The 27,211-nt window shown below is 35.2% G+C and overlaps 1 protein-coding gene across 1 annotated transcript; it reads left to right on the forward strand.

Annotated features, from left to right (window-relative positions):
- The first annotated feature begins 332 nt into the window (after positions 1-332).
- LOC137259679 (uncharacterized) lies at positions 333-26,013 on the forward strand. Its single transcript, XM_067797278.1, has 21 exons — positions 333-640; positions 8,574-8,583; positions 9,399-9,434; positions 9,654-9,747; positions 10,188-10,353; positions 11,212-11,407; positions 12,265-12,301; positions 15,023-15,097; positions 16,270-16,314; positions 16,865-16,939; positions 17,193-17,267; positions 17,521-17,595; positions 17,849-17,923; positions 18,177-18,251; positions 18,505-18,579; positions 18,833-18,907; positions 19,161-19,235; positions 19,561-19,644; positions 22,253-23,854; positions 24,586-24,798; positions 25,261-26,013. The coding sequence occupies exons 1-21, from the start codon at positions 333-335 to the stop codon at positions 25,395-25,397; spliced, it is 3,603 nt and encodes a 1,200-aa protein (XP_067653379.1). The 3' UTR covers positions 25,398-26,013.
- Positions 26,014-27,211: the final 1,198 nt, after the last annotated feature.

Genomic DNA, 27,211 nt, shown 5'->3' on the forward strand with positions numbered 1-27,211 from the left:
TTACAATATACATTCAACAATTAAATGAAGGTATTCCAACTGGGTAAGCTTGTGAACCAATCAAATGGTAGTAGTTCTACTCCATGTCCAATCATACAACTCATGTTTTACACAATCCCATGTTGCACCTTCTACTTAAAACTTATTTCATAATCACTTTCCCTGTCACTATCAACCAGACAACATTGAGAAAAGCATCTGTGTACATAGTCAGTATGGCAGAGAATATATTGGACATTCCACATGTGGACTTTTCCACAGATCAGTTACTTACTACTGTGTTTCAAGAAGTCAGGGACATCATAAATGTTCAAGTACATTTGCATTAAACCATGATGAGGACAAGTGTATTGTACAAATCCACATACATTCACATCACAGAGAAGATGAAAACTGTACAACAGAAGCTTCCCTTAGTATCCCCTGCTCTTCTGATGATGGATTACACTAAACTTGTCGGTGCGTGTACTAATGCTAAACCTTCTAACAGTTCTCTTCCTAAAGCTAAGAAGAGTGGAAAAGTGAAGAAGCAATGCACTACCAAGGAATCAATGAATTGTAAACCAAAGAAGGTTAAACAGAAGCACAGCACACTAAAACAGAAATCAACTCCTGCTGCAACAATCACTTTTCCTCCAAAGTAAGTGGTATTTCGTCTCCTTCAAGGTTATGTCTTTCTTTGTAATTTGTCATTTCTATTCATTCACATAATGCTCTTGTATGTTCCACAAACTATATTATCTTGTTTTTGTTTCTCTTTACAGTGTGGATGATATAAATACTCCTCCCAACAATTTAATGTCAACTCTGTCAACTTCACCACCTATCATAGAATTCACAACACCACCTATCATAGAATCCACAACATTTCCTTCACTGGATGACTGGAATCCAAATATGTTTTACTTTGATGGTAAATGGTTAGACAATTCTTTGTTGGATGATCCATTTGAAGAAGAAAAACTCACACCTCTGCAAAAAGGTTGTAGTATATGTCTCCACAATAATATGTTAAGACATATGAGTTGTAATAGTGGTCAGGTTCGGTGTCATGTGTGTTGTATGGATCTTATGAACTGTCTGTGTTATCATGATCCTGGCGGTATGATGGAACACATGGTATCTCAAGACTTTGAGGGTCATATCCTTACTGTCTGAATTCTAAACATTCACATTTGTCAATAGTGGTTTTTTTCAAACATCATCCTTGTGTATGTGGTAAACACAGAATTAGATCATCATAAAAGAAGAAACATGGTGTCACTTTCAAGCTGTCATCCCAATGTTATCATCACATTATTTCTTTATCTACACACTAGAAGAGGTACAGTACTTGAGAACAGTGCACATGACTAAGAACTTATTATGGAATAATTGTCTGTCACCTCAATAATGTAAAGCAGCTGTTATGTTGCACACATGTCACAGTGTATATTATGTATCATACATGAAATTATATTGGTAATCACTTTCACATGATTATATTTCTCAGCTCTAGAACTTTATGAAAGTTGGTGTGATGAACCGCTTTATTATTGCTCAATGTTAAACAGTGTGCACAAACAATTCTTAAAACATGTATCATATCATTATGTATATATATATATATATATATATATATATTTATACAAAGTCGACCTTTGGGCGACATTTGGGCGACGTTTAGGCGACACCGTGTCGCCCTCAGCATATATTTCTGTCGCCTAAATATCTGCATGTCACAACTACGATAATTTTCCTTAACACCTATCCCAAAGTGGATGGTTGGATAGATAGTCGTCTCAGGACCTTCAGGCATGCTTTCTTTTGAATTAATATTAATCTGCAGTGCTGTTTTCTTGGAAAAATAAAACATCATGTATATAACGTCTGCGACCTTTCGGCGACACGGGGTTTTCTATAAAATTCTCTAACACCTGGATATATGTTCAGTGCTAAACCATTGAGAAATTATTGTCTACATATGGGCTATTAGTTTTTGTACTGTTTTTTCAAACATACATGAGAATACATATTAGTCATTACATCACTGTTTCGAGCCCCACTAAATGCCGACGATACGTCGGCACGTTGCGTGCGTCAAGTGAAAGTTCAAAAGCGGCAACGTCGAAATGAGCACGAAGCTAACAATTCAATAACGGCTGTAAATATTATGGTAGCTGACAGACAATGCGCCACAAAGAGCACCTATTCATATCTAATACATCTATCTGATACCTAAAAAAATAACAGTGTAATAATTTGTAAATAAATTGAATTCATATTTCACATGGTGGCCCGTTCACGTTTTGTGTCTTTTCCGAACCCGTTCGAAGTTACCGTTACACGCACTGCCCGAGAATTGACATGGCAGCATTAAGCTATGGAAAACGCATGGTTTGTATCATAATGATCGTCTTCTGTTCGTAGCGGCTGCATGTGAGACTATGCTTGTCTCATTCATTGCTCTCATGACACAATTTATTTGACAAATTCGCAAGTTGACGAAATAGTTTGCTCTTGCCATTCGAACTATGACTGGACCTACACCAGACATCATCCGTATATGTTCCTCTTGATCCATACTCGTAAGAGCTCACTCAGTCGGGAACTTTTGATTATTTAGTCAGAGACAGAGGATTAGTATCAACAGGGGGCCTATATAGTGGGGGAGAAGAAACTCCTCGAAAAGCCGCTGAACGTATGTCTCGGGTCGTTACGTAACCAGGGTAGCCAATATGGTGGCAACGTAGTATTAAAGATTGAGCCCGGTTTATTTTCAACAGCCGATTAAGTTCACTGAGTGTTATGACAACTGAAATCAAACATGTATAAGACAGACTATTTCTCACTTCAGTGTAAGTCAAATAATTGGTGTTAGTGTCCGTATTAGGACAGTAGATTTGTAGTAAACTTTCAAGTCGGAAAGTTATAGCGTCTGTTCTCGATTCAACGATAAAAACTTCTTTCACACATTCGTTTAATTTTTAGGAGGAGGACATACCTCTAGTTGAAAGGTATTCGCAAGTAATAGTGACAATTTTATGACTTAACAATTGTTTGAGGGTAATTGAAGTGTGTGAAAAACATGACATTTCACCATTGAAATGCTATACGCTGTTGTTTTAGTATTACTAGTTACTTCCTCAAAAACACCTTTCACATACACCTTTAATTCATATGAGGGGAATATACTATCAGGTAAAATGTGTTTGCAAGTAATAGTGATAGTTTCATAATCTAAAAATGAATGTAAGGGTGTATTTGAAGTGTGTGAAAAATGTGACTTATTGCTGATCTGCTCTGAACCGCCATTGATGCATGAGGGTTATAGTTCCATAACTTATTTCTTTCTTGTTGATCTTATTATTTGCCAAAACTGGAAAGGTGTTTTAGAACACTTTGTGAAAGTTTTACACTTTATTTTTGAGGGCAGTATGACAGTGTCAGTTAACATTTTGTGAATGTCCATTCCATTCCCCACATGCAGTAAGATATCTGAATTAATTATTAATGTGAACAAAAATGTTTCAAAGTAGATTTTTTAAAAAGGACAACTGATGTTAACACGTGTACTCGCTATACTTTTGTGTTCTTTAAAATGTTTTGGGAGTAAAGGCCGCAGTGTATCATTTATTCTTTTATTCATTCATATATGTACTACTATCTTGTATTCTTTTACTTTATTTTGTTCATTCATTCACATAATTCTTGCTCTGAATTCTTACTATAATTCATTCATTCATTGTAAAATTCTGACTGATACAATAAACTGGCTGAAGTTCTGTTAAACCAGGGATAATCTACAAAGTATGTACTCTATATTGTCTCCCTGGTTAAACACAATTGAAGTTGCACTGGGAACGAGCCAAGTCACTGTGTGCATTGGAGCATGACGAGGCACACATTAATTAGTACAATTTAATGGTAAAGAAAGCAAGCCAGTGACCAATCCCTGTTGTAGAGTATCCCTAGTATCAATTAATTTCAAGAAGGTAATGGTAGTTTTCTACATTTAACCTTTCCTTAGAAATCTATAGTGTTGTATTAACCATCGGCAATGAAGTATGCCATGATATTCCGCGCACCTAAGTATATCCCAAAATGGCATCTAAAATCTCTTATTTTTTTTTATTTTACTTGAATAAACATGCATGATATTTAGTAATATACGTTTTACTGATGGCTGTAAGATTAAAACATTGTATTATACCATACGGTTGACCTTTCTGATGTCCGCTAATCCTGCACAGCAACTGTCTCGCACTACATCCACCAGGCGATCTGATGTGTGGAAGCCACATTATTTAAAAAGCCCACTTTTTTCATTCAGTTCATATTTTTCGAGAACTAACTTGATAAACAGAAACTGGGTAGTAATTTTTACAGTATACTGAATATTTATGGATAGGAAAGTTTTCTTGATTGCATATCGCATGCAAGTTCAGGGCAGAATTAAATAACTCTTGTAAAAATAACTTTGTGCAATGTACATCTTCCACATTTAGTATAAAGCATGAATGAAGTAGTACATGTTTTGAGACCAACCGCCAGTTTGTATAACTTAAGGTGAACTCTTTCAACAGTAACAAGATTTTTATGGACCCCACACCTCACAACCATACAACAGTATCGATACAACCATAACATCTTATTTCTGCTTCGTGGATCTGTTTTGGATTAATGTTACCCTGTGTTGATGTGTATCTGTGTGTTTTGTGCTTGCTTTATGGATCCATTTTGCAGTTATGTGACGCACTGTTGATTTCTTGTTAATGTTTGGATATGAGTGTGTAAGTATTCTTTTGACCTCTCTATATTCATATACCCCTTCTTGCTATTGCTTATCATCCAAGGGCACCTGGAATATGAGTACCAACCAACAGATCGGTGTCGTTCTTCTGATCTTCCTTTTTTTATCACTATACATGTTTTACAGCTTTTCTAAATATGGACATGATGCCTCACTAAACCACTATAAATATTACACTCCAAAATCCAACAGTATTTTGTGACCATTCAAAAATGAAAATGTCTTCTTTGTCTTTGGATGGATTTAATGAACATAACACATGACTAAGTTGAAAATAACATTGTTGAATTGTCACGGATTACACGACAGAGTAAAGAGAAGAGAAATGTTCAGATTTCTGAAAACAAAGCGTGCTTCAGTCTACTGTTTACAAGATGTTCATTTTACCAAAGATATGGAAAAGCAAGTTATGGATGATTGGGGCTGTAAAAACTGTTATTTTAATTTTTTCCAAAGTAACGCTAGATCTTGTTTTCTAAGTAGGTAGACTATACACTTAATGAAGTGCAAAGAGACTATAAAGGCAATGTCTTAACTGTGGAGTTGACTCAATGAAACCACAAAATAGCCATTATGAATCTCTAGGGCCCAAATATTGACAACCCCAACTTTTATGACGAACTTGACTCGATAACATGTGCCCTTTACAAGGAGCATGTAATTGTCTGTGGTGATTGGAATGTACTGCAAGACTATTTTGTAGATGTTAAAACTACAAACATAAAAACAGTGTAAAAGCCAGAGATAGAATCCTTCAGTTGAATTTGAAAGATGAATTTCATCTTCGAAATTCTTGGCGATAAAGACATCCTGATGAAAAAAGATATACTTGGAGACAACCATCCCCACTGAAACAAGTTAGACTTGATTATTTCTAGGTCTCCCGCAATATCATTCCTTCTATAATTGATACAAAAATAGTATCTAGTTCCAAGTCAGACCACTCTCCAATATCAATTTCCCTTTAAATGATTTAGATAGAGGTGCAGGGTTTTGGTAATTTATTAACTCTCTCTGAAAAGATGTAACTTATGTTGACTTAGTTAAGAAGACAATGTCAGAAACATGCCTTAGATATAAAATAACAGAGAACAACAACAGCCAATTTGTTATTGATGACCAACTTTTTTTTAAACCTTGTTATTACTTATTCGTGGAGAAACTATAAAATAATCTTCAAATAAACCCTCAACAGAGAAAAAGAAGAAAGAGTGTTGATACAGAATATTGAAGAAACAACGGAAGTTTTGGAAAAAACAAATGTCTCGCAGACTAAAGCTACCTTATTGGAAAAAATCAATGACCTTAATAAAAAACTAAAAAATCTAAATAAAACAAAAACCCAGGGACAAATGGTTAGGTCAAAGGCTATTTGGACCGAAAAAGAGGAAAAACCTACCAAATATTTTCTAGGCCGTCAAACTAGAAACTTCTTGAAATCATTCACTTATTAAGAAAGTAATGACGGCAAAACTCTCACAAAACAAAAGGACATACAGGATGACGTTAAATCGTTCTATTCCAAACTATACAGAAACTGAATGACATAAGCAATGTAAACCTTGAAGAATTATTGAAAAAATTTAATGTTCCAAAGTTAGACGATGCTACTTCAGCAGCGGTGGAAGGGCAACTCAAATATCATGAACTGGTGGCTGCACTGAAAATTGTGAAATGTTTAGAAAATGATAGAAGTCCTGGATCGGCCGAATTCTTAAAGTTCTTTTGGACTGATATGAGTAAATATTTAATCAGATCTTTAAATATGTCCTATATGAGAGAAGTATTATCTGTTTCACCGAAACATGGACTTAGAATGGGTATACCTAATGGAAACAAGACTGAATTGTGCTTACAAAACTGGAGACCTATCTCCCTATTATCTGTTTTCTACAAATTAACTTCAGTGTCAGTACCCAAAAGAATAAAATCATTGCTTGTTAAATTAATAAACGATGATCAAAAGCGTTTCATGTCAGATATATATATATCGGGGGGAAATTACTAGTATTTCACTAGTTTACGACCTAATGGAAACTCGCCAAATTCCTGGCCTTCTTTTGCTTATTAATTTTAAAAAAGCTTTTGATACAGTAGCTTGGTCATTTATTGATAAAACACAATCCTTTTTCAACTTTGGCGAATCATTTCGTAAATGGTTCAGAATTATATATATCAAGTTATTGAATCAAATGTTCTTGTCAACGGCTATGAATCGGCTATGAATTCAAAGAGTTTGTCGCCAAGGGAATCCACTTTCTGCTATATTTTCATTTTGTGTACAGAGATACTAGCAATAATGATACGTAACAATAACAATAAAGGGTATTTTGTTAGGTAACATTAAGTATTTGCTAAATCAATTCGCTGATAACACAACATGTGCATTTGATGGTTCAGAACGCTGCCCCTGTGCAGCATTTACTTTTGCTAAACTCTTTTGCCAGATTTTCCGGTTTAAAGGTTAACATTGACAAGACACGTCACAAATGGATAGGATCAAAAAAGAGATGGCAAACAAAACTATGCTGAGACTTTAATCTAAACTAGGACCAAAGTGACTTCAGCCTTTTTGTAATTACTTTTTCTCTACATTTATAGTGAGTAAGTGAGTGAGTTTAGCACTCAGGAATATTCCAGCTATATGGCGGCGGTCTGTAAAAAATCGAGTCTGTATCAGACAATCCAGTGGCCATCAACAACATGAGCATCGATCTGCGCAGTTAGGAACCAATTACGTGTGTCAACCAAGTCAGCGAGCCCGACTACCCGATGCCAGAATCAACTGTAATACGCACTGACATGTAATATTTAACTTAGGCTTAATTAGAGTTGCTTCCCTTAGTTCTAGGTTGATTACCTCCCTTTTGCCAAGTATGTTTTATGGGGTTTTTTTAGCTATTAAACTATGTATCAAGACACAAGTTGATTTACAGTGTTACAGTATTCATTCTTCATATTCTTGGGATAATTATCCCATGGCACTGTCAGTATTTTTTATGCATTCAAATAAAATATGCATCTCGGTAATTTGTGAGGTTCTATATAAGTGGGGTAATGTTATTCAGTAAAAACATACTTTCATGAGGCTCATTATAAGTGGGCTCATCCATTCATGGAATTTATCAATGTTTATGAAACAACTCAGAACTGTCATGTTTATGAAACAACTTAGAACTGTCATGTCATTTTGACATCACACAAATGTTTTAATTGAGTGATTCTGAAGGTGCTCCATCAGTTAAAGACTCTTCTTTATGGTCATAGAAAATATGTCGCCCAGACCCTCTGCATTTTCATCTTAAGGCTAGACCAATTATATTTCTTGTTTTACATATTTTTGCCTAAATACTCATGATCACTGGCTGAGTATTGTCCAGATTAGGTTTTTGCAGACGGCTGATAGGGATGAGAGTAACATTAAACTAGTTTGCGCTGAAGCAAACACTATTCAGACCAACAAAGAATTCAGATCAAATAGTGAAATATTTATGTAGAGAAAAAGTAAAAAGAAAGGTAAATTATCCTCCCAAACTGTGTTCCACAGGTGATGTTGCTTAGGCAGTAGATTTTGTGCAATGCCTTGATGTCATGAACTTGATAGTGTCACAGTGCTATGACTTTGTTGCACTGCAAGTCTGATGGTAGTACAGTCTTGAGAGATGTAAATTTCTTATTGAAAACTAATGAAGAATGATTTTTGATGACAAATAGAATCTCATCCTTGTGTCTGCTGACACAATTATGTGAACACTTTTTGATGAAGTTAAAATATCCTCAGCAAGCCTCAGGTATATGTAACTTTAACATCTCGCTTTCATGTCATTGATATCAGTGGACACTTGGGAGAGATTCTCTGTATAGCAACAGAAATGTATAGTTAATGTTGTGTAGGTCACAAGTTGAATATTTAGACACTAGTATTAGGCCTAAGTATAAAGTCATGATGCAAAGTGTCTTTTTTTACCATTAAGTCATGTGATGACAAATTCCTTATACATGTACCTTTAAACTCAACACATTGATGAAGTGAATTATGATTGAAAACATTGTCAAATTCATGTTGTTATTTGTGCAAGCCAGGTTTATTTGGACTTGCTAAAACGTAGGGTCCAGGGCTTCCCAAGCAATAAATCAACTGAAGTAGCTAACATCAGTTAAGTTCATTTGGCACAAGATGTTTTTGTCACCGAGGTCCTTTGGTGACCTCAGAATCTTTTTATTGCTGAAAAAATGAAACTGTTTGCTCTTTTGGCTATTGTATGGCTTTTTGATATAAGTTGTATGCTTCTCCCAAGATTAATACGGTCTGCTGTACACCACTTTGTAGCAATGTTACTCAAGCACGTAGTCGACAGATGATACGACTACAAAAAGTGTTGAAAAGTTTACAACATGTTTATCAAATGTTATATCATGACGCCTTGTGATTGTTAGCAATACAGCTTCTAGGCAGAGAGTTTGGTGGTTACTGTGGCAGTGGGTAAATTTTTTTTCCATTTGTCAACATCTTGAAAGGGGTGAAATGGAAACTTGTTAAAGTGTCACTGACCAATGAAATTAAAGTATTTTACGTGAAGGTTGATTCAATCATTGCCTGTTTCAGCTCCAAAGAAGTGCACAGCAGCAGACACTGAAGAAGGTATTACTTTATCATATTAACTCAACAATATTAATAGTGTGCAGAATCAATTATCTCACAAAATCTATTAACTGTAAGTGTGTTGTGTTTAAAGTTTGCTTACACTCAAACTAACTGAAATTGTTGTTTATGATTTTTAGGTTGCTCTTAGTGAAATGACAACAATACATTGTAGTGGGATATTCATGCATTTGTTAGTTACTTACTTGTGAGTTGTAGAAGAGAGTGACTCCGAGAGAAGATGCTATATGGTGGATTTCCCTTGGCCTAGACAAGGAAGGATTTCAGCTAAAATTTGTGTCGGATTTTGTTGGCAAGTATTTTCATGAACTTGTCTCTCAAATACAAGCTGAAGCACAAAACACATTAGTTTTGTGAGTAAGTTATGTGTTCATCTGTATGTGCAACGTTTTTGCAGAGAGGAATGGTCACTGTTAGGTTGGAACTGCCTAGCTGATAGGAGTGGGTTTGTATCCACTTATATGAGGGGAAAATATGCTTGAGTTTCTTCTGTTTCAGTATACTGGTATCGTTTTAATATTTAGTTCACGTTCCAGTATATCATTGTTTTCATTATACTAGATACTCGAAAAATTGTATTTGACTTCAGTAACTATAAAAATATTCACTGACATGTTGATCCAAAGAGTTTATCCTTGAAGTTTGAGAACTGTTTAAACTTGCAAATCCTTTTATTTTCTGTCACTATACCACCTCTCTGCTTGATATGTATATTGCCTTTATGCACTTCAGGCTTTGGTGTGTTTGCGACGAAGAGCTTTGGAAAAGGGGATTTTCTATTGGAATATCGTGGCAGTCTCATTGACATTGAAAGGGCAAAGCAGTTAGAAAAAAAACATGCTAAAGCACGAGAGGGTTGCTTCATGTTTTATTTTTCTTTTCAAGACAAGAAGAAATGGTAGGTCTTAGAACAATATATTTGTAAGCTGGAAATATGGCCCACTTTGTGCCACATGTCATATCTTGAGCAGTTGCCAGAAAAATACTGGCTTGAAAGAAAACCTGACTCATAGGCATAGTGGTGAACTTGAGCTTTTTGACAGTTTGAAACTGTATTTAGTCTTTTGAGTTACCATGTCAACAAGTTCCATTTATTTTTGTTTTAACTGTGTATCCTTCCACCCTTGCAATATTTTAATTAACTTAGGCAGAGGTACAAGATTTTGAGACAAGTTTGTTACATGGATATACAATATTGCCTAAAAGTTCATTTCCTTTACACATTGATATTGTGTGCAACACACCACTTGCACCTGTAAAATACATGTAACACAGGACAAAGTTTGAATTGAATTTTACAAATAGCTCTAGCATTGCATTAACAAATTTTTATGACTTTCAAATTAGGAACTTTACCAGAAGTGATGGTAGGGCGGGATGAACTATAGGTTTGATTGGTATTTCTTTTGTTCATTTTCATGTTTTGTTTTTGTATTTTTCAGTATTTCAGAATATACTTAATGTATTCTGCAGAAATTTAAAATGGTTGTCACTTTTGTTAACATTTATTTTTCAAAGTTTAGTATGTCTATATTCATTTTGAGTCTTTTTTCCGAAATGAATGCTTAAATGTATGAGTGGAGAGTGAATTTCAACCCCCCAAAATAATATATTAGGTAAGATATAATGACAAGCTATTGGTGTTGCAGCATTGGTTGAAGTTCAAACAGTGCAGTATCCTGAAAGTAAGTATCAGTGATCAAATAGATTTGCTTACCCTGTACCTCATTTAGCCTGCCAGCATTCTCGATTTCAGCATAGATGCAACAGACGCCTATTCGTACCTAGGACGAATGGTAAACGATTTTGGGTCCAAAACTGAAAACTGTCTCATGAAGCTCATAAATCATCAAGGACAACCTCATCTCTGCTTGTTTGCCACCAAGGACATTGAACCCGGAGAGGAACTACTCTATGACTATGGTGACAATACCGTAAGCTGGAGAAAGCAGGTAAGTGCTGCCAGGTTATGATTTACAATTTGACTGTACATGTCTTCATTTAAGCATGAGGCAGTTACTAAATATTTGTGAAACATATTAAACCATTGCTGGAGCTCTGCACAATCTGATGGCTGAAGAAAGTCTGATGGGATTCATCTTTTATAGTGAGTGATCTTTTATCTTTGCATACATTTAGTTTGTTAGCAAGTGTGATGGGTTCACACATTTTCTAGTTCATGCACAAGTGTGATGGGTTCACACAGCTTTTAGTTCATGCACAAGTGTGATGGGTTCACACATTTTTTAGTTCATGCACACGTGTGATGGGTTCACACAATCTCTAGTCCATGCACAAGTGTGATGGGTTCACACTGTGATGTTCTTAATAACCAAGCATTTATTTGTAATACTGAAGTTAGATGTAATGAAGCTTTTGACTGGTAGTCTTGAGAGATATATCTTTAGACATCGGTTCGATTCCGATCAAAGGCAAACACATCATCTTATTAACTGCATGTAAATTTCTTTTGTGATTTAATGTCACTTTTTTAGAGTCAGTGCCATTAATACAAATGTTTTCTAACAGCAAGTTAAGTTTATCCCTTTATACATTTTTTTTCATGTAATATTGATGTTACTGAGATGCCTTTACTTAAATATTGACTGACATGTTACACTTCTTTAAGAAATTACAGATAGGTCAACCAGGTGTATAACACATGCATTAATTTTGTTGGTTAAGTTCCTAATGAGTCTTTCAGAAATTCTCTTTACTATTATGACAGTGGCATGTCCATCAAAGGTTAGGGTTGCCTTTGACATTATTGTGAAATCAGCAATTTTACAAATGAGAACATGTGTTGCAGAAAATATCTGGCAGTGAAGAAGCGCTCACCCAGGCTGGCAAGTGCTATAAAACAGATACATTTATGTTGTTTGACGTTTCTTCATTTGCTTTTAAAAACATTATTAATAGTTGTACTTGTTAATGTGAAGTTACCAATGTATCAACTTGGACAAATATGCCATAGTTTCCTACACACACATCTATTTTCATTTTCAAAGTTTGTTTCTTCACCTCCAATGATATGATGAAACATACAGTTGCAGTTTACCTTTGTTCCGTGTTATTATCCCCCCGGCATGTAATGCAGGGGTGATATAGTCAATGCCTCATTCGTCCATCCATAATCATTTTGTTTCCGGAGCATAACTCATAAACCGTTTAATACTTTTAGACCAAAATTGATAGATACAGTAATCTGAACGTATGGTTGTGCCTTTTGCTATTTACAGATTTTTGGCATTTTTATAATTTTTGTTATTCCATGGAACGTTTTGGTCTTAGTCAAATGGTGGGGTTTGTCCGTTTCCAGGGCAGAACTCTCAAAAACCATTCAATATTTTTCTGCAAAACTCGATAGGTATACCGGTATGAGTAAGAACCTGTAGTGGTGCCTTTTGCTATTTACTGGTTTTTGCGATCTATTGTTTTCTCAGTTTCCATGGAAATGTTTGGACTTAGTCTGAAAAGTAATAGATGTGTTTTGTTTCCGAGCAAAACTCGGAAACTTCTTAATGTCTGTCAGCAAAACTTGGTAGATATGTGTGGCAGACCCAAAATAGTGCCTTTTCGTATATACAAGTTTTATGTGATTTATTGTTTTCTTGGTTTCCATGGAAACATTTCGGACTTAGTCTCAAAACGAAGGGATGGGCTTCTTTCCCGGAGCAGAACTAAAAAAAAAGTGTCCAATATTTTTCTGCAAAGCTTGGTAGATATGTGTGGCAGACCCCAAAGTAGTGCCTTTTGGTATATACAGGTTTTCGTGATTTATTATTTTCTCGGTTTCCATGGAAATGTTTCGGACTTAGTCTCAAAATGGAGGAATGGGCTTCGTTTCCGGAGCAGAACTAAAAAACAGTTCAATATTTTTCTGCAGAACTTTGTAGATATATTAATCACAACCTAAAGTGGTGCCTTTTGCTATGTATAGCGTTTTGTGATTTATTATTTTCTTGGTTTCCATGGACACGTTTCGGACTTATTATCAAAACAGAGGGACGGGCTTTGTTTCCTGAGTAGAACTCAAAAACTTCTAAATATCTTTCAGCAACACTTGGTAGATTTGTAGGCAGACCCCAAACTCGAAAACCATGTCATATCTTTCAACAGATCTTGGCTGATGTATAATGCAGATCTTGAAATGGTGACTTTGGCTGATCACAGATATATGGCATTTATATTTTTCATGAATTTCATGGAAACAATTCAAACTTAGTCTAAAAAAAACCAATAACTAACTGTGAGATGATTTGTCAAACATGTGGGGGTCGGGGGGAAATGTCATCTTCTGATGACTCTTGTTTGTAGGGTTATCCTACTGGTCAGTGCATTGTTGTTTTAAGTATAACTAGTCCAGCATAGTCTATAGGAAAGCTACAGTGTACACACAGCTATCATTACATAATTATATGCGCTTTAGTGTCCAGCAGTACACCATCAGCTAATCTTATCTGTGTTATGAGATTGTTGAGGCAATATGCACTCACAGGTAAGGCAAAGGTGTGCATAACGTTAGTTGTTATGTTTTATTGTTTCTTATAAGTGACAGTTGATACATATTTATATGAATAATAATTGAAAGGAAGTGTCTGCAAATCAAAGTTCCCTGTAAGACTGCAGTCTGCAGGTTTTTTTGTTGTGTCTTAAGAAATATTTTGTTTTTTGAATGCATTTATTTACATATATTGTCTATTTAGTGAAGACTATTGTGTATCGAATATAGCCAAAATCAATAGTTTCATTGTTATTAGTGTCAAAGTTAAACCTTTTACATATCTTGTAAAATGTGAATTGATGGTAATTGTGTACATATTGACCCATGCATTGTGTTATTGTCCCCAACAGTATTTGCAGATATCTTTCCTCCAACTGTCATTATGAACTTGTGAAATGTTATTTCACTCCTTGACAACATTCATCTAGATTTTGCTGCATATTTTGCAGGTTTTCATTGTACTGTTTGATGATAAGGAAGTTTTTTGCAGAGTGTTTTTTCTTGATTAGAGCAAATTTGGTCACATAACTTAGATTTTCCTCACACTTTAAAAAACACATTCAGGCAGAAATACTGTTTACAGTTTTGTATTCAGTGCAGAACTACTGTCATATCAATTCAAATTAGTCAATCATCATCTGTCTGTCATTTGCTTCTTAATATCTGTTTGTAGTGATGTTCATTGCATATAATCCACTTTGGGGTTTTGTTCTTGCAATAGGGTAAGTTTAGCTCTATGACCATGCTCTAAATTCTCTCAAAGTTTGTTTCAGTGTACTGTGAACATAATCTCCTCAGAGAAGCAGAATCCTTGTATACATGTTCCCATAAATGATAAAGCTCCATATTTTTTAAGAGGTTTGAAAACTTCACATCCTCTACTCTCTGATATTGCTTCAAGTGACATTTTTTATGTGTGCAATTAAAGTAATGAAACTCAAAATGTTGAAGTTATTGTCAGTGTGGAGTAAATTTGAACTATTCCTTGCAAAGTTACCAGGTGTGTAATATACATTTTATAACTTTTGAACTAAAGTATTTATATAGTGCTCATTCACTACAGATACTGATGATGACAATCCATTTGATTTGTCTGATGTAGATGATCCTACCTACTATCAAGATGAAACTTCCAAAGGTAAAGGTCATAGCTGAATATTATTTAAAGCTGTATGAATAAGAGTGAATGTCTATGGTTTTTGTAATATTTCATCAATGTTAAAATTTAAATCTGGGTGGTATATAGAGCACCTCACCCAAATGTCTACTGATATCAGTTATATCAACAAGAGTTGATAAAGTTTAAAATATGCGTAGCATCTTTCTCCTGATCATTTGTGACGTCATTACGATTTTGTGTCACAGTATGATTTGAAGGACATCACTACTGTTGATGATGCAAAAAGAACAATTGCATGCAATATTTCTACATGTCAATACACAGTGAAAAGTTTTTCCTGGAAACTAATGCCATTTGATAATGATTTTCAACCATTCAGATTAAGGAGCACGGTGACTTTTGGTTTACAAGACAGGATAGTATCTATGATGCATTAATATTCGCCAAGCGCATGAGTTATGTAAAACAGACACACAGTGATAACAAAACGTTTCAAATATTTGATGAGTGTCACATGGTTACTGAAGTAATATACTTTGCGTTGTGTTTTATGGATAGATCTTTTGGCATGGTTAGCACATCTTGTCTGCAGGTGCTGTGCGAGTGGTTCCTAACAGGTTTTCCCAATTTAAGTCACAGTCACAAGAAAAGAGTATTATGTTTCCATTATTGTTTATTGTAAAAACTTGTATTGGAAGGTTTGATCCTGTCATATACTCAGAAACAAACAGTCCTACGTGTTTCTTCCCCTCCCTGTCTACCTAAAACCTGCTTAAATACAGTTAACTTTTGATTACATCCACCCCTTATACCTACTCCCAATAAAACAAAACCTACTTATTCCTATACTGATTCTCCCTCTTCACAGTCTATCACAAAGTCAATACAATATCCCCAGAACAATAAACAATGAGTGGAAAAAGAATTTGGTCTTGATTCAAGACTCTAGAGTGGCAGCTAGGTAACTTACCCGATATGGGTAGTGGACGATTGGCAGGGTAGGCTTATAAAGCTTACATTGGGCCATTGACAGGGGAAATCCTGTATTCGGCCAATGCGCACACTCTTGGCATTACTTTGATATACTTTCATTCCCTGAGATGCTCATAAAACTATATTTGATTAAACATTTGTTTGGCTTTACTTTGACGTCATCTGTCTGTTTTTTAGTGCAGGTTGTTTTCTTTCAGATTCTGATGCAGCTTCATCTGTGGTGCCCGTCACTGGATCAGTAGGCAAGTAACCTCCTTACAGTTACTGTTATAACATGATTAACATTTAACATAACAATAGTTTCAGTCGTTCATATATTCATATTCGCTTATTAAAATCTGTGTCTATCTATGATCAGATTCTTATTAGCTTCTCTCTTTTACCAAAACTACATGTGCAAGTGAAACATCAGACATTTTCACTGAAAGATATATGTATGTGTATGTATAGCGATATAAAAGGTCAGTGTCAGAGGGAAATACACTGCAAAAATAATTGTCATCAAAACAGGTGCTCTTTGTAATAGTACATTTATAAAAGATTAAAACATTTTGATTTTAGGGTTTAGTATTGATGTTTTGGGCTATGAAGGATCACAGGAATAGGGTACATTATTTTGAAGTGAAATTGATTGAAAGGTTCTGTCTTTTCAGATTCTGAATGCAGATTACTTTCAGTGTTTATTTAGGCACCATTGTTACAATGACCTCACTTGCCTCAGTGGTACAGCCTATTACAAAAGTCAGAATCCTGCTCTCTCACTTTTTAACATATTTTAGTTTATATTGACAGCAAAGTCCAGGGGATTTGAAGAGACGGTTGACATGGATTCCCTTCCAGGAGATGAAATACCAAACGAAGAAACATGTAATAATATTCTTTAGGAAAATAGGTGTTGCCACATTTAAATTCATCGTTTGTTGATGCAATATATCTGATCACCAAGAGAAAGCATGTAGCTCAACATTGTCAAGTATACCGTCAGGAAATATATCTGATAATATGACTAAATGTCCATTTGAATGATGGCAGTAATTCATAGACATCAGAAATTTTTTACATCTTCAGCTATGTAGCTAAATGTAGTTAAAGCTAATGTGCCATAATTTTGTATTGACAGCAAAGTCCAGGGGATTTGAAGAGATGGTTGACATGGATTCCCTTCCAGGAGATGAAATACCAAACGAAGAAACATGTAATAATATTCTTTAGGAAAATAGGTGTTGCCACATTTAAATTCATCGATAGTTGATGCAATATATCTGATCACCAAGAGAAAGCATGTAGCTCAACATTGTCAAGTATTCCGTCAGGAAATATATCTGATAATATGACTAAATGTCCATTTGAATGATGGCAGTAATTCATAGACATCAGAAATTTTTTACATCTTCAGCTATGTAGCTAAATGTAGTTAAAGCTAATGTGCCATAATTTTGTATTGACAGCAAAGTCCAGGGGATTTGAAGAGACGGTTGACATGGATTCCCTTCCAGGAGATGAAATACCAAACGAAGAAACATGTAATAATATTCTTTAGGAAAATAGGTGTTGCCACATTTAAATTCATCGATAGTTGATGCAATATATCTGATCACCAAGAGAAAGCATGTAGCTCAACATTGTCAAGTATTCCGTCAGGAAATATATCTGATAATATGACTAAATGTCCATTTGAATGATGGCAGTAATTCATAGACATCAGAAATTTTTTACATCTTCAGCTATGTAGCTAAATGTAGTTAAAGCTAATGTGCCATAATTTTGTATTGCCAGTAAAGTCCAGGGGATTTGAAGAGACGGTTGACATGGATTCCCTTCCAGGAGATGAAATACCAAACGAAGAAACATGTAATAATATTCTTTAGGAAAATAGGTGTTGCCACATTTAAATTCATAGATAGTTGATGCAATATATCTGATCACCAAGAGAAAGCATGTAGCTCAACATTGTCAAGTATACCTTCAGGAAATATATCTGATAATATGACTAAATGTCCATTTGAATGATGGCAGTAATTCATAGACATCAGAAATTTTTTACATCTTCAGCTATGTAGCTAAATGTAGTTAAAGCTAATGTGCCATAATTTTGTATTGACAGCAAAGTCCAGGGGATTTGAAGAGACGGTTGACATGGATTCCCTTCCAGGAGATGAAATACCAAACGAAGAAACATGTAATAATATTCTTTAGGAAAATAGGTGTTGCCACATTTAAATTCATCGATAGTTGATGCAATATATCTGATCACCAAGAGAAAGCATGTAGCTCAACATTGTCAAGTATTCCGTCAGGAAATATATCTGATAATATGACTAAATGTCCATTTGAATGATGGCAGTAATTCATAGACATCAGAAATTTTTTACATCTTCAGCTATGTAGCTAAATGTAGTTAAAGCTAATGTGCCATAATTTTGTATTGCCAGCAAAGTCCAGGGGATTTGAAGAGACGGTTGACATGGATTCCCTTCCAGGAGATGAAATACCAAACGAAGAAACATGTAATAATATTCTTTAGGAAAATAGGTGTTGCCACATTTAAATTCATCGATAGTTGATGCAATATATCTGATCACCAAGAGAAAGCATGTAGCTCAACATTGTCAAGTATACCGTCAGGAAATATATCTGATAATATGACTAAATGTCCATTTGAATGATGGCAGTAATTCATAGACATCAGAAATTTTTTACATCTTCAGCTATGTAGCTAAATGTAGTTAAAGCTAATGTGCCATAATTTTGTATTGCCAGTAAAGTCCAGGGGATTTGAAGAAACGGTTGACATGGATTCCCTTCCTGGAGATGAAATACCAAACAAAGAAACATGTAATAATATTTTTTAGGAAAATAGGTGTTGCCACATTTAAATTCATAGATAGTTGATGCAATATATCTGATCACCAAGAGAAAGCATGTAGCTCAACATTGTCAAGTATACCGTCAGGAAATATATCTGATAATATGACTAAATGTCCATTTGAATGATGGCAGTAATTCATAGACATCAGAAATTTTTTACATCTTCAGCTGTGTAGCTAAATGTAGTTAAAGATAATGTGCCATAATTTTGTATTGCCAGTAAAGCCCAGGGGATTTGAAGAGATGGTTGACGTGGTTTCACTTCCAGGAGATGAAATACCAAACAAAGAAACAGGTAATACATTCTATTGTTGGATAAGCTTGCCAGAAGTTGTTGAGTCTGTTGTAAAAAATTCAAAAGAATTGATAAAACTACACTTTTGGAGAGAAAAAAATGTTGTTATCCTTTAAAATCACATGCATGTATTAAACTTGTGCGGAACAAACTCGGTGAAACCACAATTTTGATTCAAAGAATTGTTGATACGACAGGACACCAAAAAGAAGCATCTATTTTGTTATAGAGTTTGCACTACCTACCATAACAAATAACATTGTTATGCATGGAGGGAAATCCAACTGTTAAGCCTAAACTTTCATTTCTTCCGTTACATTTTCAGAATTCAGATGTTGTATATGTGAGAAGGTATTAAAATCTAAGAGTGGATATACTGTTCATCAGCAGATGCATTTGAAGTCAAAAGGTACAAACTATTTTATTATCTTTCTAAAAATCATAAGCAACAGACCATTGAGCCACGTACCATATCTGCTAATATTCATCAGACTTGTTTGGATAATATGTTCATAAAAATTAGATGCTTAAGCAACACATTTTTCATGTTATTATCAGAGCTCATTAGCCAAAACATCCTGTATGTTATAATAATTATTGGTCAACACATCCTACATATTATCAGTGGAAATTTTGCTTTTTTATTGTATTCGTTGTGAAAAAAACCACCATGAAATATGCAACTGCGATAGAAGTAAAAAGATACAAATTTTTAACCAATACATTACATCAAATACCAAGATTAATAGACACATATTATCATTAGACCTATGGGCCACACATACATGTTATCAGCAGACCTTTGGGCAACACATACATATATTGTCAGTAGACCAATGGGCAACACATACATATTATCATTAGACCTTTGGGCAACACATAAATGTTATCATTAGACTTTAGGCAACACATACTTATATTGTCAGTAGACCAATGGGCAACACATACATATTATCATTAGACCTTTGGGCAACACATAAATGTTATCATTAGACTTTAGGCAACACATACATATATTGTCATTAGACTTTAGGCAACTCATACATATTATCATTAGACTTTAGGCAACACATACATATATTGTCAGTAGACCTTTGGGTAACACATAAATGTTATCATTAGACTTTAGGCAACACATACATATATTGTCAGTAGACCAATGGGCAACACATACATATTATCATTAGACCTTTGGGTAACACATACATATTATCATTAGACTTTAGGCAACACATACATATATTGTCAGTAGACCAATGGGCAACACATACATATTATCATTAGGCCTTTGGGCAACACATAAATGTTATCATTAGACTTTAGGCAACACATACATATATTGTCAGTAGACCAATGGGCAACACATACATATTATCATTAGACCTTTGGGCAACACATAAATGTTGTCATTAGACTTTAGGCAACACATACATATATTGTCAGTAGACCAATGGGCAACACATACATATTATCATTAGACCTTTGGGTAACACATACATATTATCATTAGACTTTAGGCAACACATACATATATTGTCAGTAGACCAATGGGCAACACATACATATTATCATTAGACCTTTGGGCAACACATAAATGTTATCATTAGACTTTAGGCAACACAAACATATATTGTCAGTAGGCCTTAGGTCAACACATGCATATTATCATTAGACATTTGGGCAACACATACATATTATCATTAGACTTTAGGCAACACATACATATATTGTCAGTAGACCTTAGGTCAACACATGCATATTATCACTGGACCTTTGGGCAACACATATATATTATCATTAGACTTTAGGCAACACATGCATATTATCATTAGACTTTAGGCAACACATACATATTATCATTAGACTTTAGGCAACACATACATATATTGTCATTAGACCTTTGGGTAACACATACATATTATCATTAGACCTTTGGGCAACACATACATATATTGTCAGTAGACCTTTGGGCGACACATACTTAATATCGGTAGACCATTGGGCAACACATACATGTTATCAGTAGACCATTGGGCAACACATACTTGTTATCAGTAGACCTTTGGGCAACATGTACATTTTATCATTATACCATTGGGCAACACATACATGTTATCAGTAGACCATGCGTGTGTGCATGGACACCACTGAGTTCGGTAATTTCATATTCTCCAGACATTTAATCCTTTTTCGTCATTATTCAATTTTGGATATAATATGAGACACTCGTTACATTGATGAAGTGATTTTAAAAATAATCTGGCCCTAATACGCTTTCATACTTCAGATCTCCAGTTGCAATTGATTTGCCTAGGTGCATGGAATTACAAGACGGCATCGTGTATTTTAAGTTGTTCACTGGTCACAAGGAGTGCATGATCTGATGTACCCTCAATGTTTGTTCAATTTTCCCAGAAACCCCTGGAAACAACCTATTTATCTTACCCAACACCTCAATGTATGTTTTGAACTTTTTGAAGCATGGGTATCAGATCATACACTTCAGCAAACCTGTGTGATTAGAAAGATTTGAATTGCTGTATTTCACGCAGGTATTGCCTTAGCAGTGTAATTCTCTTCTTTATATTCACACAGACTAGATTTGAACATTTTGTCAAAATATATATATTGGAATGCGCGCCGAATCATTTTGTAGCCATCACTAGATTCTGCAGACGACACAAGAAAAAACAGATTTATTTATCTCCCTTCCATCAACTTGAATTTGCAACACATCAGTAATTTCCATGCATCATACATGATTCAAAGTTATTCAGTGTTAAAAAAGTATGACCACAAAGTACGGAATGAGTTGCCATTAGAAAAAGACATTTAAGATAAATGTACATAGGTAGCCCAGTGGTCTCTTAATGGTGGTATATATAAAGTGATGATGATGATGATATGTACGATGTGTTTCTCAGTGGTCTCCTGATAAAGATGTATGTATGTGTGAAGCTGATCCAGATATGTCCTGAGGACTTCTGTACATTGTTTTGTATTATGTTCTTTTTCAGGTGCATACCGGAAGCCAGAGCGAAGATGCCCTTTCTGCAACATATCGCAAACACGTTTGTCAAGACACATTGCTCTGCAGCATAAGGATATTGCAGAAGTATCTGAAGCTTTGAAATTTGAAAAAAATTCCAAAGAAAGAAATATGCTATTTGACAATTTTCGGAAGCGTGGTATTTTTGAATTCAATAAGACTCAGGCACTGGAAGACGAGCCAGCTTTTGTATCAGAAAGAAGAGGACAGAAAGATCTTGTCTGTTGCACTTCGTGCAAAGGCTTTTATAGTCGCCAGCTTTATTATAGACATAAGGCAACATGCATGAAAGACAGTGCAATTTTGCCAAGCTCAGTATCTACAGATGCACTGCAACTAGAAGAGAGAGCTACTGCCAATCAGGATATCTTCATTAAAGAAGTATTGCTGCATTTCCACTCGGATGATGTAGGAAAGACATGCCGAACTGAACCTACAATAGTTGCCATAGGCAGGAGGCTTTTTCAGAAGAATTTGAGGAAAATTGAAAAGACAATGGAGACCAGAAAGTCAGTGATGAATGATATGAGGCTTTTGTCAAGGTTACTTATTGCATTTCAAGAAAAATCACACAAGCAGATGACAGCAGAAGATATGTTTCGACGAAGGAATTTCGCTATTTTGGAACAGGCTATTGAGGAGGTAACAACAAATGAAGGGCGTCTAAAATATGGCTTGAAAAATTCACTGTTCTACCTACTGCGACAATCAGCCAACATCTTAATGTTGCAAGCATTTGGCGAAGAAGAAGATGGCAGGGCAAGTGACATCGAGAAATTCATTCATTTGCTTGACCTTAACCAGAATGTTCTGTTTGGAGATGCCGCATATTCTATCAACAAAAGTAGGCAGGAGAGACTTCGCATGCCGGAACAGCATGCGAAAGAAGAAGAAGTCACGAAGTTAAGGAATCATACCCTTTCTGTCATCAAACGATTAATGTCTGAGTATGAAATTATTGGCCGCAATGAGTATGTCACTCTCAGGGATTCTGTATGTTGCAGAATCACCTTGTTCAATGCCCGTCGTGGTGGTGAGCCCTCTCGACTCAAGATCAGCAACTTAGAGGATGCGTTCGCCAATCGATGGATTGATGACTCCAGGATTGAGCAGTTAGAGCCATGGGAAAAAGAGCTGTTCAGTGAAATGCTGGTAGCATACCAAACTGGGAAAGGCAATCACTTAGTTCCAGTCCTGATACCTAGAGACTGCGTCAGTGCCTTGTCCATTCTTACTGACAAAGACAAGAGGAAGGAAGTTGGAATTCTGGAAGGAAATCCATATGTGTTTCCCAATACACAACAGTCTGCATTTCATGTTCTTGGTTGGGATGCCATTAGGAGTATGTGTGATGCGGCTGGTGTCAAGCATCCAGAGTTGTTAACAGCTTCGAAGCAAAGACACAGAATAAGTACAATATATGCCTCACTTGAAGTTCCTACTAGTGAAAGGGAATATTTCTATAAACATATGGGGCACAGCAAGGGTGTCAATGAAGGCGTCTACCAGTACCCTCTGCCAATTCAAGAAGTAACCAAAGTTGGGAAACACCTACTTCACATTGATCAAGGTGTGTATGACTTCAGCTAATAGCTGACTTAAGTGACTGACAAGTAGACTTTGTAGAACCATGCAGTGGCTGTTTCCATACAGTCAGTGCACCATATTTTCAAAATTACTATCAACAGTGACAGTTCTAGTTAACAGTTAAGAGTGTATGCAGAATTGTAATATGTGTCATACGGGTTCTAAGAATATGGAATGGAACTGTGATTCTATTAAAAACAAAACAGTATTTTTTTAATGGAATATTCAAGTTCATGGTAAATGATTTCATATCAGCCAAACTGCATATGCATTATTGTTGAATGTTTGAACTGCAGATTGAAAAAGATTCATGTATTTACTGAGGTTCTTGAATTCCATCTGTTGCCTCCATGAAAGAAACTAAGAAACAATCATCATAAGAAATTTGGTGCCACATTTGGTGCAGCTAAAGATTTTACAGGTGAATTAATTGCGAATAGCCATGTGCATTTAATTAGAAGATAGCAAAATATACTTGGTTTTGAATTAGATCACTACACTTCATTCAATGAATTTGAATTTGTCATTTTGATGAATATGGAATTTCTATTTCATACAAATTCTTACAAATTATGATTAAGTATTATGAGTTTTGGAACTTTATTGATACGACAGTTAAAGTTTGGCTGTATTTTCATTCCTCAAGACTAGCCAAACCTGTATCAGCCTTGAAACATCTGTGACCAATGGCAGTGATATGATTTTTTAAATCAGGTGATGCACCATCGATGTCTCAGCCGACAACAAGGAATATTGATATGGCCGCAGTTGAGTGTGAAGAATCTGTTGAGGAAAGTGGCTCAAAATCTCATTCCAAGGAACAAGAAGATGTTACCAAACGTTTCAAGTGGACGGAGGCAAGTACAAGACTTGTCCGAGAAGAATTTGCGGAGTGGATATGTTTGCCAAGTGGCAGTTCATTACCGAGTAAGTCAGTGCATTTCAATTTTGTTTGTTTTTAGATTTGTAGGTTCAATGCATAGTGAATGCAAAGATTGCCTACATTTGAAACGTAAAGCTGAAATTGTCCATTCCAAAAGAAATGTCTGCTTATTAATTGCTTTACTAAATTCTCAAGTCTGAAAAACTACCACATCTTTATCCTAACATAACTGGCCCAGCACTGCAAGAAATGGATTTACATAATGTAGGCATCAAACAGTTCCAATTGCATCATACTTACATATTTGGGGAAATAAATGACTGAGCCAGTTATGTGATGATTACAAATTAGCAAAATCTTTAAAGTGACAAATGTTTATTTGTAGTTTTAAGTCTTCAAGGTAGGGAGTTTGGGAAGGATTATTGGACTAGAACCTTAGTGGTGAAACTAACTACAATTGAATATTGCTGTTTGAACATATTTTTGAAAACTTTGTTATGTTTCAGAAAAGGAGACCGTTCTGGCTTTTCTGCAGATTTCCAAGCTTGAATGTTCATATGTTCAGCTCAGAACAAAAATTATGAATGAACAGAGGAAACAACAGGAAAGGACAAGGAAGAGATGGCAAGCATTTAGAGAATAAGGTTGACATCAGACAACAAGTGTTTTCTGTGGTATGTTATACCTGGGATTTCACTTTCCCAGATTCTAGTACTTTTGAGCAGGGGTTGAGCCCCATCTGTGATTTCAACCCACCCTTTTAAAGTGAGACACCTTACCATAGCCCTCTAAGTCAGCAGTTATACTTACTAAACAACCACAAGAGTAAGTAAGAAATGCTTTAGTCAAAAATGTAATCCCTTGTATTTGACCACCTTCTAAATGGTATTCTGTATTGAAAGCTTTCATCATGGGGACATGTTGCAAACATTACCAGGTTTCAGACTTGCCTGATTTTATGGCTGGTGATTTGGTGTGTCACTCTGAGACTGTGAGTTTAAGTCCCAAATTGAACCCAACCCTGAAATTCAAAAGTACCAGGAAAAGTAATCAGCTGAAAAAGTGTGATCCCAAATAAATCGTCTCAGGAAAGCATCACAGTAAGTTAAAAGTTTTGTTGAAATGAGAGTATATTTTTATTAACCCTCAGGGTGAGTAACTGAATGTAGTGATAAAATGTTTTTGGTTGAGACAAATATTTTAGTGATGAACTGATGCCTTCTGATGTAGGTGGTGAAAGGATGTGGAATGTGGATGTTACTGACAATTATTAATGCACTAATAATATGTGAGTATTTGACGCCTGTCATAGCTGTTGTTTGTATAGGTATAATTATTGTATGCATGATGTATGTTAGTGTCCTTGAATGTGTTTGTGTGTGTGTGTGTAGGTGGGTAGGTGGGTAGGTATTATTGTATATGTGTGTATGGGAAGGTCCCATACCATTTGAGAGAGACAGACTGTATGCTTGTATGCCTCATTGTATGTGTTATTTAGGTATCATTGTTTGCATGCATGTAGGTATCATTCTATGTGTGCAGGTATTATGTTAGGTTTGTTTGTGTGTAGATATTATTTTGTGTACGTAAATATGCATATATACATGTATATGCTCAGTATTGGAACAGATTTGTAGCATGTAGGCAGGTATTATTGTATGTATGTAGGTATTATTGTTTGTATTTGGGTATCATTGTATGTAGGTATTATTGTGCGCATGCAGGTATTATTGTATATATGTAGGTATTATTGTATGTATGTATGTTTGCTTGCACATGTGTACCAATTGTTTGTGTGTAGGAACCATTGTAAGCATGTAGGGATTATGGTAAGTATTTAGGTATTATTGTATGTATGTAGGTATCATTGCATGTATTTGCGTCGGTATGCATGTTTATGTGTATATCATTGTTTGTGTGTAGGAATCATTGTATGTATGTAGGTATTATAGAAAGCAAGTAGGTATTTTTCTATGTAAGTAGGGTTACTTGTACTTTTGTAGGCATTGTTTGTATGTAGGAACCATCAGACATTTGTAAGTATTATTGTATGCATGTAGGTATCATTGTATGTATGTACGTAGGGGTACTTGTTTCTGTGTAGGCATTGTTTCTAAGTATGAACTGTTGTATGTATGTAGGTATTATTGTAAATATGTAGGTATCATTATATGTATGTAGATAGGTATTCTTGTATCTGTGTAGATGTTGATTGCATGTAGAAACCATTGCACATTTGTAGTTATTATTGTATGTATGTAGGTATCATTGTATGTATTTGCATAGGTATACTTGTTTATGTGTAGGCATTGTTTGTATGTAGGAGCCGTTGTTTGTATGTAGGAGCCGTAGTGTGCTTGCAGGTATTATTCTAAGCATGTAGGGTATTATTTCTATGTATGTAGCTATTATTGTATGTATGTATGTATGTATGTATGTATGTATGTATGTATGTAT

This window comes from Haliotis asinina, chromosome 13 (genome assembly GCF_037392515.1).
Source record: "Haliotis asinina isolate JCU_RB_2024 chromosome 13, JCU_Hal_asi_v2, whole genome shotgun sequence".
Taxonomy (NCBI): Eukaryota; Metazoa; Mollusca; class Gastropoda; order Lepetellida; family Haliotidae; genus Haliotis; species Haliotis asinina.